At 40.9% G+C, this 14,495-nt stretch overlaps 1 protein-coding gene across 1 annotated transcript; it reads left to right on the forward strand.

The window, feature by feature from the left end:
- DTX3L (deltex E3 ubiquitin ligase 3L) lies at positions 1-8,440 on the forward strand. Its single transcript, XM_003991695.6, has 3 exons — positions 1-3,324; positions 3,749-3,966; positions 6,296-8,440. The coding sequence occupies exons 1-3, from the start codon at positions 1,747-1,749 to the stop codon at positions 6,363-6,365; spliced, it is 1,866 nt and encodes a 621-aa protein (XP_003991744.2). The 5' UTR covers positions 1-1,746; the 3' UTR covers positions 6,366-8,440.
- The last annotated feature ends 6,055 nt before the right edge of the window (positions 8,441-14,495 follow it).

Raw genomic sequence — 14,495 nt, forward strand, 5'->3', positions numbered from 1 at the left:
ACTGAAAGAAGGAGGTGGGTATGTTCCTGCACCTTCTTCTCCATTCACCATATCTTTCATGATTGATCCAACCACCACTTGCTGAAGACTTACTTGGAGGCGGGTACTCTTTTAGGCCTTGGGGCATAGAAGTGAGCACAATAGACAAGGTCCCTGCTGGGTGGGGAGGTACATAGAAAGACAAGAAGCAAGTAAACAAGATAAGTAAAATAATTTCAGGCAGTGATATGTGCTATGAAGAAAATATAATAGGGTTTTGCCTTAGAGGGTGACAGGGCCAGGGTGAGGAAGGGGCAGGGAGTGGTGCTGCTTCTGACCAGAAGTCAGAGACAGTTTCTCTGAGGAGATGACGTTTGGGCTGAGACTTGAGTGATGAGAAGGAGCCAGCCATGCAGTCATTCAACCAATCAATATCAACTGCCTGCTGTGTGCCAGGCACTGTCACAGGATCTGGAGACCACTGTTGTAAATAAGATATCAGGAAAAAACCTCTCAAATGAGATAGTGTCTGAGTAGAGACATGAATGAAGTAAGGGAGCTAACTAAGTGAGGTAAGAATGTCTGAGGCAGAGGGAAGCACAAGTGCAAAGGCACTGAGACAGGAGCTTCTATCCTCAACCCCAAGGCTTCAAGGAGGGAGACAGGTGTGACTAAAAGGCAGTGGGCAAGGAAGAGAGTGACAGGAAAGGAATTGGGAGAAGTAGCCAGAAGTCAGGTTTTGGGGGGATGAAGGTAGGGACTTTGGATTTTAACTTCAATATTAGGGGATTCATCTGATCAATCATTTTGAACCAGGGGAGTAGGGTGATCTGATTTACATTTCTAAATGTAATGTAACAGTTGCTGTGTGGAGGACTGAGTGTCCTCAGAAGGGGCCAGAGCAGAAGCAGGAGGTGAGAGCCCAGTTAGGAGGGCTTGCAGCAGGCCAGGAGCAAGATGACAGTGGCTTGGAGTCTGGGTGGTCCTGATGGAGGTGTAAGAAGTGGCCGCATTCAGAGAAACATTTGAAAGAAGATCTGGAGGAAGGACGTTACATGTGGAGGAGATAGCACATGCAAAAACCTTGAGGGGAGCAGATCATAGAAATCTGGCTTTTCGATTACATTCAATTTGCCTCTGTCCTTTTTAGCTTAACTGCTGTTTTTTTGTCCTATATTAGAGCTTCTCAAAGGACAGGATTTAGAGGGCCCAGCAATACTGCATGCAGTTAGGTGTTTAATTTTTGTTTTTGTTTCTGTTTTTAAAAAGGAGGGGAATTGAAGAAGTGAAAAAACTGAATAGGAAAAAAAAGAATAGGAAAAAACATCCTTTTCAGATTTATGACTCCCTTCCAAGCTCACAGACTCTTGTGAGAACCACAGCTGCTGGCCCGAGAGCAGAAGTACCTTCCCTTCACTCCATTCCCCAATAGCGGAGAGAGTGGGAGGCTCTAGAATCCGGAATTCTTGTCCACGTCACTTGTTAAATACGCCTCGTGCCCAGGCTCTACAGTTACATCAGACTCTCTGGAGATGGACCTGGTCCTTGGCTTTTTTGTTTGTTTGTTTGTTGGTTTGTTTTTCTTTTGCTTTGTTTTCATTCCCCAGGTGATTCTAATGTGCAGACAGAGCTGAGAACCTCTGGGCTGTAGCATACGGCATCCTCCGCAAAAAGGGTTTGAAAGCAGTCACCCTCTCTGCTAAGGGAAGACATAATGGCTATCTGTCTGGTCTCTAGACACTGTCCTGACAGGAGACTGTTGAGCTGATGTCTGAGAGATTTTGTTTGTTCCTTTTAAAATTTCAGATCTTTCTTAGTGTCACAGCTGACCTGAACTGTGACCTCTTCTCTAAAGAGCAGAGGGAACACATAACCACCATCTGCCCCAACATCAAAAAGATGGAAGGGCACAATGGAATTGAGAAGGTGTGTGGTACCTTCGGAGATATTGAAAAAATACATCACTTCTTGAATAAGCAACTCCGGGAAAGGGGGCAGAAACATGAATCTTCCTCTTTGACAACAGAGAAGGAGTCAGTCCATCAGCACCAGAACGGCTGCCCTTATTCCCCTGAACCAAAAAACAGGGCAGAAGAAAGAAGTGGCCATTTTGAAATTCCCTTGCCTTTCTTTGAATACTTCCAATTTATCTATCCTGATAAAATGGACTCAATACAGAACAGATTTGGTGTAAAAATAATAATCCAGCAGAGTTCGAACATAGTCTATTTAGACTTCACCTCGAATCAACCAGGTGACCTCAGAGCAGCTCAGGAGTTTTTTGTCAGTGAATTTCAGAAAACTGTAGGACTTCTGGAGCAACAATGTGTTGCTTTCGCAGACAGTAAGCAGGCAAATAAAATCAAACAGGAATTGAATCATCGGTTTACAAAGCTCCTTATAAAGGAGAAAGGAGGAGAATTAACTCTCCTTGGGACCCAAGATGACATTTCAGCTGCCAGATATTTTTTTGCTCTGAAAGACTCTGAAAGTCTTGTCATGGGACCTGTGAAAATATCAACCCCCAGATGCATGATGAATGGAATTGAAGTTGATACTTTTCAGTATAAGCTTTTAGAAGCTGAAATACTCCAGGAGATACCAAAGATAGAAAAAAAGTATGACACTCAATGTAAGGTTTCAGGAAACACTGAGAAAACCTGCATCCTATTTGAACCTAAGGACAAGGAATTAGATCTGTCTGCCCATGCTTATGCAAGTTTCATTGATGTCTGTCAACATGTGTCATGTCAAGTGATGACAGAAGTTCTTTCGCTGAAACCTTTGGGCAAAGAGAGAATGCACTTACATGGGACCAAGTTTGCTGATGGCTTTAGGAAAAAGCATCCAAATGTACACTTTGTACTGAATCAAGAGTCAGTGACTTTGATTGGATTGCCAGATCACCTTGCAAAGGCAAAGCAGTCTATCTTTAAAAAAGTGGGGATGTCCCCATTAGCTGGAGACAAATGGAATGAGGACCATGAAACATCCATGGACATTGACAGTAATGATTCAAAAACAGCTTCACCCACATTCCAGCACTCTGCCGGTTCTGGGGCGTCAGGCATGGACAAGGAAGAGGACATATGTAGCATCTGCATGGACATGATTAGTAACAAAGAAGTGCTACCCAAGTGCAAGCACGCATTCTGCTCCCCTTGTATCAACAAAGCCATGTCCTATAAACCGGTCTGTCCTGTGTGCCAGACTTCCTATGGTATCCAGAAAGGCAATCAGCCAGAGGGAACCATGACTGTCACTGTCCTAGAAGACTCACTTCCAGGTTATGAATCCTGTGGCTCCATTGTGATTAATTATAACATGAAAGGAGGCATTCAAACAGTAAGTGTTTCTTGAGGTACATGGGTTTCTATCCAGTATGTTCCAGAATTACAGAGCAAGAGACTGTTCTCTTGCCAATTACTGGATTTCCCAGGGTATTATTTTCATGGTTATATATGCAAGGGCTTTAAATAGTGATAAAGGTAGCAATGTTTGCTTATAACTTAGGTATCTTTTGTGTCTATTAAGGCAGAGAAAGAGTGAGTGGTGATTATGTGTTAGAATGGTGCAAATCAGAAGATGAATAGTGTTTCCAGCATGAATGTAGGGAGAGAGGAGATATATGAATTATTGGGAATACGCACAAACCTTTAATATTTTGTTTGTTTTTGATTTTCCTTATCTACAAATGAGCATGTCTATCTGTAGAGTAAAATTTAGACATGGGAGTGTTTTCAGGTGATATTTTCTTGTCTTCATACAGGAAAAGCACCCAAACCCAGGAAAGGCATACTCTGGAATACAACGAACAGCATACCTGCCCAATAATGAGGAAGGAACCGAAGTTTTGAGACTGCTTCGTAGGGCCTTTAACCAAAAGCTGATTTTTACGGTGGGGGAGTCTCGAGTATTAGGAATCTCAGATGTCATTACATGGAATGACATCCACCACAAAACATCCCGTTTTGGGGGCCCGCAAAAGTGAGAACCTTCTGAAACATAATGATTGCTAAATAGGATTTAGAGGTTATAAAATATGGCAATTTGAGGATGTGGCTATAAGGAGACTGTATAGCAGTGGGATTGGATACGATAAAGTCTTTTTTTGAAGTATAGTTGATATACAATGTTATATTAGTTTCAGGTGTGCAGCTGTTGATTCCACAATTGTGTACATTAGGTGGTGCTTACCACAAGTGTAGTTAGTTACTATCACCATACAAAGTTGTTATTATATTCTGACTATATTACATATATATACAATATATATATTATATACATAATATAATGTATATTATATACATTATAGACGTAATATTTATAATATCCTGACTATATTCCCTGTATTTTTTTCATCCCTGTGACTTAATTTATTTTACAATTGGAAGTTTGTACCTTTTAGTCCCTTCACCTCTTTTGCCTATCTCCCCCAACCAGCAGCCTCCCTTACTCCAGCAACCACCAATTTGTTCTCTGTATTTGTGACACTGTTTCTGTGTGTGTGTGTGTGTGTGTGTGTGTGTGTGTGTGTTGTATTTTAGATCTGACGTGTAAGTGAAGTCATATGGCGTATTTGTCTTTCTCTAACTTATTTCACCCAGCATAATCATCTCTAGGTCTATCTGTGTTGTTGCAAATGGCAAGATTTCATCCTTTTTTAAAAATTGTTTAATATTTATTTATTTTTGAGAGAGAGAGAGAGAGAGAGAGAGAGAGAGCGAGCTCAAGTGGGGGAGGGGCAAAGAGAGAGGGAGAGGATCAACGAGGGCTGTGTGCTGACATAAGCAAGCCCGATGTGGGGCTTGAACTCACAAACTGTGAGATCGTGACCTGATCCAAAGCCGGGTGCTCAACCAAGTGAGCCACCCAGGTGCCGCAGATTTCATCCTTTTTTATGGCTGAGTAATATTCTATTACATAGCTATAGAGTGTATATACATATAGATAGATATAGATACATATCACATATTCTTTGCCCATTTATCTATAGATACTTAGGTCACTTCCATATCTTGGCTATCATAAATAATGCTGCAATAAACATAGGGTGCATATATCTTTTCAAACTAATGTTTTTGTATTCTTTGGGTAAATACCCAGCAGTGGAATTACTGGATCATATGGTATTTCTATTTTTGACTTTTTGAGGAACCTCCATACTGTTTTCCGTCATGCCTGCACCGGTTCACATTCCCACCTGTTGGGCTCCCTTTTTTGTACATCATTGTCAACACTTTGTTTCTTGTTTTTTTAGATACTAGTCATTCTGACAACTGTGAGGTGATATTTCACTGTGGTTTTGATTTGCATTTCCCTGATGATTAGTGATGTTAAGTGCCTTTTTGTATGTCTGTTGGCCATCTATATATCTCTGGAAAAATGTGTATTCAGGTCCCCTGCCCATTTTTAAATCAGGTTATTTGTGTGGGTTTTTTGGTGTTGAATTGTAATAAGTTCTTTATGTATTTTGGATGTTAATCTCTTATCAGATTTATCATTTGCAAGTATCATCTCCCATTCAGTATTTTGCCTTTTTGTTTTATTGCAAAAACTTTTTATTTTGCTGTAATCCCAACAGTTCATTTTTGCTTTTGTTTCTCTTGCCTGAGCACATCCAGAAGAAAGTTGCTAAGACCAACGTCCAAGAGATTACTACCTATGTTTTCTTTCAGGAATTTTTTGGTTTCAAGTCTTATGTTTAGGTCTTTAATCCATTTTGAATTTATTTGGGGTATGGTGTAAGAAAGTGGTCCAGTTTTATTCTTTTCCATATAGCTGTCCAGTTTCCTCATGGGTTCGAGCCCCGCATCGGGCTCTGTGCTAGTAACTCTGTGCTGGCAGCTTGGGGCCTGGAGCCTACTTTGGATTCTGTGTGTGTGTGTGTGTGTGTGTGTGTGTGTGTCCCCCCCCAATCCACTCATACTCTATCCCTCTCTCAAAAATAAACATAAAAAAGAACTTTAAAAAAAAGGAATGCATCCTGAGACTTTTGAAAATTTACCAAATTTGAAAATTCTCCTGTAGAAAATTATTATTCTCCATAAAAATATAGTATAGTATGACTTTAGGAAAGTGACTGCTTACCAATGAGCTGAAAATGAAAACATCTTGTTTGAAGGCAGATCCTGGGCAGACAGCTATGCTCACTTACCAGCTAAATGACTCACCTCTACACACTTACAAGTGATTATAAGTCATCTGTCTTTAAGATTGTTTTCAATGTTTGCAACACTGAATGTTAATGCCAGGAATCTACTGTACAGATTTAAGACCATTTGTGAAGAAGCTAAAGGGCTTTTTCCTTCTGCAGGTTTGGCTACCCTGATCCTGGTTATTTGAAACGTGTTAAACGAGAGCTGAAAGATAAAGGAATTGAGTAAGAAAACTGCTGGAAGGATGTCTTGAGCCAAGCTTTCACAAGACACAGTTGAAGAAACATCTTTAAATGTTTTTTCATCTCAAGAAGTGGTCTGTTTAGAAGTAAGAATCTACTAGTCTGTCATTTCTGGAGTGTTACTTTTTATGGAAGATAAAAGTTCCAGGGGCGCCTGGGCGGCTCAGTTGGTTGAGCATCCAACTTCTGCTCAGGTTGTGATCTCACAGTTCATGAGCTCCAGCCCCACACTGGGCTCTCTGTTGTCAGCATGGAGCCCACTTCAGATCCTCTCCGCCCCACCCCCGTCCCTCCCCTGTACTTTCTTTCTCTCTCAAAAATAAACATTAAAAAAATTAAAAATTAAAGAAAGCTCCAAAATCAATGTGATTTTGCTGCAGAGGTGTTGTGCCTCATTCTTGTGTCTTCTTTGGGGAGTAGGGAGTGGAGTACTGGGGGTCTGAAATAATCTGTGTTCTTTAGTTGAAATAGTAGCTGTCAATTGATCCTCTTTCTACTGCTGTCTCTGACATAGCCTTTTGGGGTTTTTTTGTTGTTTGTTTGTTTTCTCTTTACCCTAAAAGTAAAATCCTAGTATGAGTGGCAGAGGAAAGGGCTTTGGCTATGGAAAATTAGAGACACACATTTTCCTCCCTCCCTCATGGCCAAAAAAGTGGCCAGAAGCAGAGATTGGGCAACAAAGGAATAAGTCTATTATTTTTCACAGTACAGAGCCTGGTATGCAGTTGGTGCCTCATAATGCTTTGCTGCCTGACTCAGGTTACTAATAACCCAGCAGAGGGTTATATGCTCCCTGAATCTTTGACAGAGGCAGGAGTAAGGAAGCCATATCTGGAGACCTTACTACTGATGTGGAAAACTGAGTTTCTTTAGTCCAGAACACTTAACCTCTAAACTCTGAACTCTGACCAGTCCTCTAACTTGGTCCTTGTTCCTTCCTGAGTTTAATAATCTGCCATATGGGGTGCATTTGTCCTGTCGTACTAATGCTACACGTTTCTGAACATTTTTTCCTCTGGATATCACTATACTTTTTAAGTATACCCTGCTTCCAGATAAATAACCTTTCCTTAGTTTCCACAGACTATCATTTTCTCAGTTACGTAGCCCCCATAATAGGTTTTCCATTCTTTTACTAAGTCCCACCAAGTCCTGTTTTCTTCCTTAAAATCTCTCTCCCTGGTACTATCTCTGGACAGAGACAAAGCAAGTTGAGCCTGCTATTAATATATGACATGTCAAAATGCACTTTTAAATGGTTTTCCAAGTCAGAAGAAAATTATACTAGCACATTATCTGGTTATCCATGTCCCAGCCCCTCTCCAAAAAAGATGAAGTCTTTTTCTTTTCCTAAAGATACACATACACACACATATACATTTTTTATAATCAGATGGTAATAGCTTAGCTAATATTTATTATAGATTTATTTTATCCTCTTTTTAAGGGCTTTATACCTGGGACGAATACTATTACTATCCCCATTTTATAACTGAGAAAACTGATGCATAGAGAGGATAAGTACTTTGACAAAGGTCACATCGTTTATAAGTAGAAGTTCTGGGATTTGAAGAAGGTAGTCTGGCACCAAGGCTTCTGCACCCCAGAGCTACCCTGCTCCAACTGGGCAAGCTGAGGAGTCCCATGATTCTGGGCTTCTCTCAGAAGTGGATTCCTGCACAGTGCCCAAAGAAGATTTCCTCCAAGGAGGTCCTATATGAAGAACTTAAAAACCCAGAATCTTTTCCTTTGTCCAGAGAGTTAAGGGATAGGTCTTTTTAAAAAAATCATATTATACATTTAGTTTTTGATGATTCAAGTTTTTACTATTAGGATTGTTTTGTGTCTACAGATCTTTTGGCTAAATTTGCTTCAAAAAAGCAAAAGTTTGCTTCCTGCTAAGTTCTGGATCTTTGACTGCAATGTGTGCTCAAAGGCAAGTTTCATGGTGCCAGCGGTTGGAGAGCCTTTGGATTACCGCTCTTGTTCTGTGACGGTATTATCATCTGTATCTGCTTCATTATTTTTTTGTATCTGCTTTAAATAAAGTTATATACGGGGTGCCTGGGTGACTGAGTCAGTTAAGCCTCCAACTTCAGCTCAGGTCATGATCTCACGATTCATGTCATGAATCCTGTGTCAGGATTTCTGCTGTCAGCATGGAGCCCACTTCAGATCCTCTGTCCCACCCCCCCATCCCCTCCCCCACTGTTTTTTTCTCTCTCTCAAAATAAACAAACAAATAAATAAATATAGTTATACACGTATTAGGAACAAATTGTGTTATTTCCCTACTCCTTTTTTCTTTTCCCTTAGGAAAGAATTGAAAATAGTATTAAGATATTTGATGTTTTGGGGCACCTGGGTGGCTGAGTCGGTTAAGCGTCCGGCTTTGGTTCAGGTCATGATCTCGCGGTTTGTGGGTTCGAGCCCTGCTTCAGGCCTATATGCCCCTCCCCTACTCGTGCTCTCTCTCTCTCTCTCTCTCTCTCTCTCAGAAGTTAGTAAACATTTAAAAAAATTTTTTTAAGATATTTGATGTTTTTCTAAAGATAGCTTCTGCACCCAATTTCCATGCGTGGGTTTTCCCTCCATACATACAAGCAATTATCTGACACCAGCTGGGTGTCCTATAGCTCAACTCAATTCAGACATTCTCTACCCAGAGACATCATCAGATTCCCCAGACTATGGGCTCAGTCCCACAGGACTTCCCCCCCCCCCCCCCACTTTCAGATGCCAAAAGCAAGCCTAGGATGTTACCTGTGCTTCTGACTGAAGGGCTATAAATCTCTGGTTCTCCATGACCCTCTTCTTGGATTCAGTTAATTTGGTAGAGCAGCTCAAGCAGTTGCTGAAACTCCATTTGTTTCGGGGAAATTCCCGGTCTTCTCTTGTCTGATGTGGACTCCATATTTCCACTTTGGTGGAAAAAACATGGCGTCTGCTCCTCTGTCTGAGTTAAGGTTTTGAATTAGGTTTTCCTTCTCTGCCTTCTACTGGCACCTTGCCTCTTCTGCCTTCCCCTCCCCCTGCTGTTTCTGCACCAACTTGGATGTGGTCTACATAACTGGGTCCTGTATCCCCCTCAGTGCTTCAGGCACCATTGGTTCCTCCTCCCATCCTCAAGGTCGAAGAGTAAAGTGCACCCCTTTGGACATATAGGTCTTTTCCAAATAGAATGAATTGCTAAAGCTTTGATTACTGAACATAGGTTTGTGTTTTTAACTTCTTATTGCAGAGAAATTAAGGCTATTTGAACCTATTGGAAAACATGCTTTGTACTTAATTGGTTCATGAATTCACCATCTAAAAAAATTCTGATGGTTGGTTACTAAGTCCTCAATTGGAGACTAAGGTTTCCTAAGAGTTAAAATTCTGTTAAGTGTACTTAAGACTGATGGAAATAAAGAAAGCAACCCTGTATGTAGGAAAGTAGAAGGTATGTAAGAAAGATATAAGGAATGGAAATACATTTTTGTTGAGGGTAGAAGAAAGTAATTTTGTCCTAAATGAGACTGGTTATTTGGAGAGAAATGACTTTGGGACAAAGTTTGAAGGCAAAGCAAAGTTGTAGAAGGTTCATGAAGGGTAATTTTTGGAAAGGAATTTTATGTGTGCTCAGGATGGACTAAGGTTGAGATGAATGGAATTTTACAAGTACACTGGTATAAGGTTGAAATTCTGCTTTTCTCTCTGCTCAAATGACAAAGTTTTCTTGGACTGTTGATCTGTTCTTGATAAGACAATGCAAACAAAGGTTTGTCTTCCAGGAAAACCAAAGTTTTAGGTTGTATCTTTATCAGGTCTTTGATTACTTAGTTAAAACTTCTCAATGTTAAAGGAGCTAGGTTTTGGTAACAACTATATAATGCTATACATTCACCATTAGGATCTTTTTTTTTCACCTTGATTGAATAAATAAAGTTTTAAGATTTGTAATGATCTGTAATCCTATTTGGGATGTACTTATAACTTCCTAAGGTTTTAACAAACTTCCCAGGATTTAAATGGTAAACGAAGTCTTTTTTTTTTTTTTTTTTTTTTTTACCAATTAGGCCCTTTTATTTGGGATGCTAAGTTACTTGGAAAAGCACTGTCATACAATGGTAAACCTTAGGTTGTATTGCACAGGTAAATGTTGTAACTGCCGAAATATATGTTCAAGTCCTAAAGTTATTTGATGTTTTGGTATAAGGCCATCACTTAATATTCTGATTACTTGAAATGTTATGTGTCACAGAAATAACCGAATTTCTTTGTCAATTGCATCATAATGAACTCTCATCAGATCTTTAACAATGTCTGTGCCTGAGATTTTGTCATTTATTTTATTTTATTTAAAAAATTTTCTTTTAAGTTTGTTTATTCTTGAGAGATAGAGACAGAGCACAAGCAGGGGAGAGGGGGAGAGAGGGGGAAGACACAGAATCTGAAGCAGGCTCCAGGCTCTGAGTTGTCAGCACAGAGCCCAATGCAGGGCTCAAACTCACGAACTACAAGATCATGACCTGAGCCAAAGTCAGACGCTCAACTGACCAAGACACCCAGGAGCCCCGAGATTTTGTCATTTATAATTGTTTGTATTCTCTCACAAAATGTGTTTCTTCTTCAACGAGATTTATAAAAAGGAATTTGGGGACAAATACAGGTATTCGACATCTTTAAGATTAATACTAAAATGGGTAAGAATTTCCAGAACTAAAAAGCTGAATTCAAATTGAACAAGAATTAGGAACATAGGATTAAATGAACTAAGGAAGATTATAGTTTTGTGATTCTTGTTGAAAATATTGCTGGTTGTCTAATGTTTGCTCTTCCAGATTAAGGAAACTTTCTCTTAAGATATCTATGATATACAGAAATGTCATAAAGTATTCATTTGTAAGCTGAAGCATTTATCTTTTCTCTCTACATAACTCCCCTGAAATTCAAAAACTCTCAGTGAGTATTCTTTCTTTCATGGCAATTACAATTGTTTGCATAAGTTCAATAAGAATCTGTTCATCTTGTAACAGGTCACCATTGGAAATACTGGTTAGTTTACCAAGGCTTTGATTGGAATGTCATATTTGAGAGTGACATTCATAGACTCAGATATGACCAGACAGGTTTAAGGAACTATGGTTGGCTTTATGAAACATGGAGCCATAAAGCCCCTTGGAAGTGTTGACATGATACCTTGCTTACAGAGTTCCCAGCGGCTTCACCAGGTGAGTAAGTAAAGAAGGTCACTTCCTGGCAGGTGCAGGAACCTCAGGATATCTTGGGGACCTCATGAAGAGGAATTCGCCCAATTCTACAGGTATTGCAGGCCTGTCTGATGGCAGGTATTTGGCTTGGCTTCTGGCCTGGAGAGGCTACTAAAAGTTCAACCTGGAGATTCTTTATAAAAGGTTCCAGAAAAGCAAACTTTAAAAGATCCTCATGATAAATCGCTATTCTTGCTGGGCTTACGTAAATAATTAGGCCAGGTTTGTTAAGACTGGACTTGTTCTACAAATGCATTGGTCTCAATTTGGCTATCTCTGGAAAGGGGGGTTTTTAGAGAGAAAAACTATGTTTCAACAATGCACCACTATGGATATTAAATTCTAGTTATGATTGTCTTTAAATGTTTGTTGTTTGCCTAAACTAGACAACTTGAGGTAAATTTCAGAAAAATTGTTACAGTATTTCATGTATAGACAATCTGTGCTTGTTATTCTGTGGGGATAATAATAAGACCCCATGGGCATATGATTATTTAAACAACTAGAAAACAGGATGGATCTCTAAATATGCAAACCATATCTTCCTTAAACCTGATCTGACAGTTATCAGAAACCCGCACCTTTCGAAGACTTGGAGGTGGACTTTACAGATATACAACCAAATAGAGGATTCAGTTTCAGGTATCACCCCATGGGTCCATCACTCCAGAGTTAAGAAGGCCAACTCAGGGGAATCCACAACCTGGAGAAGTGATCCAGATCCAATCAACCCGCTTAAACTGACCCTCAAAAAGACACTGGACCCTGAGATCTCCAGCCCTGCTCCAGCCACACCCCAGAAGCTGGCTGGCCTGTGCACGGCAGAAGCTTGAGGAATCAATGTGTGGACTGAGCCCAGGGGTTCGGATGCAACTCTGCCAGCCCTTGCCCCTTACTGGTGTCATAGCCCTGATCTTGCTTCTTGCTGTTGGACTGAGAGAGACTGCACCAACAAGCTGGACAAGGAACGGATGGCAGACTCCCTGGTAACCTGACAAAGCCAAATAAACTCCCTGGCAGCAGTGTCCCTCCAAAATAGGCGAGCCCTCGATCTCCTCACTTCAGAAAAAGGAGGGACTTGTATCTTTCTGGGGGAGGAATGTTGCTATTTCGTAAGCCAATCAGGAATAGTCAGGACTAAGGTTAAAGAACTCAAGGAAAGAATTCAACGTAGACAACGGGAAAGTATCCGTCAATGGAGAGGATGGGATCTCACAGACTGGGCATCCTGGCTCCCGGCCCTGGCAGGGCCCCTCCTCTCCATAATTTTACTTGTGACCATCGGCCCCTGCATACTAAATACCCTGGTACGTTTTACTTAAAACATTGTCGCTCGCCAAACTGCAGCATGTATCTTAGCCCTCCGAGGGTACCAACCGCTAGAGCTAAAAAGTGATGCCTAATAAAAGATTTTTAAAAAGGCAGCAAAGGGGGGAATGTTGGGAAAATGAATAAAGTTTTACACCATAAGATGGCCTATGGGACTAAAACAAGCTCTGGTCTCTAGCTTAGAGACCCCTCTTCCAGGTTCTTGCCCTGTTTGCCATGCGCGAAAACTCGCCATAGATATGGAAGCTGACAACTATAAATTACCCTTCCCCCCTTCGTTCGGAGCTCAGATCTTTGGAGAAACGGTCTCCTCTGAGCCCGCCAGTGTTAAATAAATCTCAGATCCACCAAGATCTCCGAGTGCCGCTTGGTTTTTCTGCCAGCATTCCAGCCTGGTTCCGTAACACTTTCCTCCAAATTTGTCTTCAAATTACAAAATCCCTATTTCCTTGTGTTCCTAATACTTTATACCTATCTTTATTAATAGAGATGTGCTATCAAAATCCACCACCTTGGGACTTCATCAACTCCATTCTGTGCCCTGATTGTTGGTCAGGTTCAACAATGGTAAGTACCAGAAAGAGATAGGAAGGTAGGGGAAGCTAGTGGTTGGGGGACTTATTTCCCTTGCTGTCTCTGGAAAGCAGCCATGGCTCCCCTGGAATGGCTCTCTGCTGTAGGTATATGGCTCTTACCAGGTTTGAAGCCGTTGCCTCTGCCCCTCCGGCCAACTTAGTAGTCTAAGTTTTAGCAAGTACATTTAGCCCGTGTGATTGATTAACTAAATCTTTCTTGGTATATCTATAGATCATGCATTGTTTCCTAGAAAGACTGGAACCAAACCCTCTTGCACAACCCAGCCCCCACACCAAAACACAACCACCATGAGAACTTCTGTAGCTGGCACCATTGAGTCTGCATGCAACCAAGAAGTGTTACAGGGGCACCTGGATGGTTGAGTCCCACAAGCTTCCGACTTCGGCTCAAGTCATGATCTCATGGTTCCTGAGTTCCAGCCCTGCATCGGGCTCTCAGCTGTCAGCATGGAGCCCCCTTTGGATCCTCTTTGCCCTTCTCTCTCTCTCTCTCTCTCTCTCTCTCTCTCTCTCTCTCTGCCCTTCCCTCCACTCATGCTCTCTCTCAAAAATAAGTAAAAATAAAATAAAATAAAATAAAATAAAATAAAATAAAATAAAATAAAATAAGAATTGCTACAGACTACAGACCACTATGCTCTCCTTTTACTGATTAACTTCCCTAAAGTTCCTGTAAAAATCTATCGGCCAGGCAGAAACCTTGAAGTTGGTTTTCAGACAAGAGTCTGCCTTCTCCCCAGGTGGTCAGCCTCCTGAATAAAGCTTATATTCCTTTTCAGTGAAAACTCCTCTCTTGTGTATTGGCCTTTCTAACCAAGGGCAGTCGAACTTGGGTTCCTGTAACAGGTGTAGAACACACTCCTCCCTTGTCCCTTCAGTCTAGATGGTAAGGGGAGGGTGAGGCTGCTTTAACATTTCTCACCGATTTCTCTTAACCCC

This window comes from Felis catus, chromosome C2, assembly GCF_018350175.1.
Source record: "Felis catus isolate Fca126 chromosome C2, F.catus_Fca126_mat1.0, whole genome shotgun sequence".
Lineage (NCBI taxonomy): Eukaryota > Metazoa > Chordata > Mammalia > Carnivora > Felidae > Felis > Felis catus.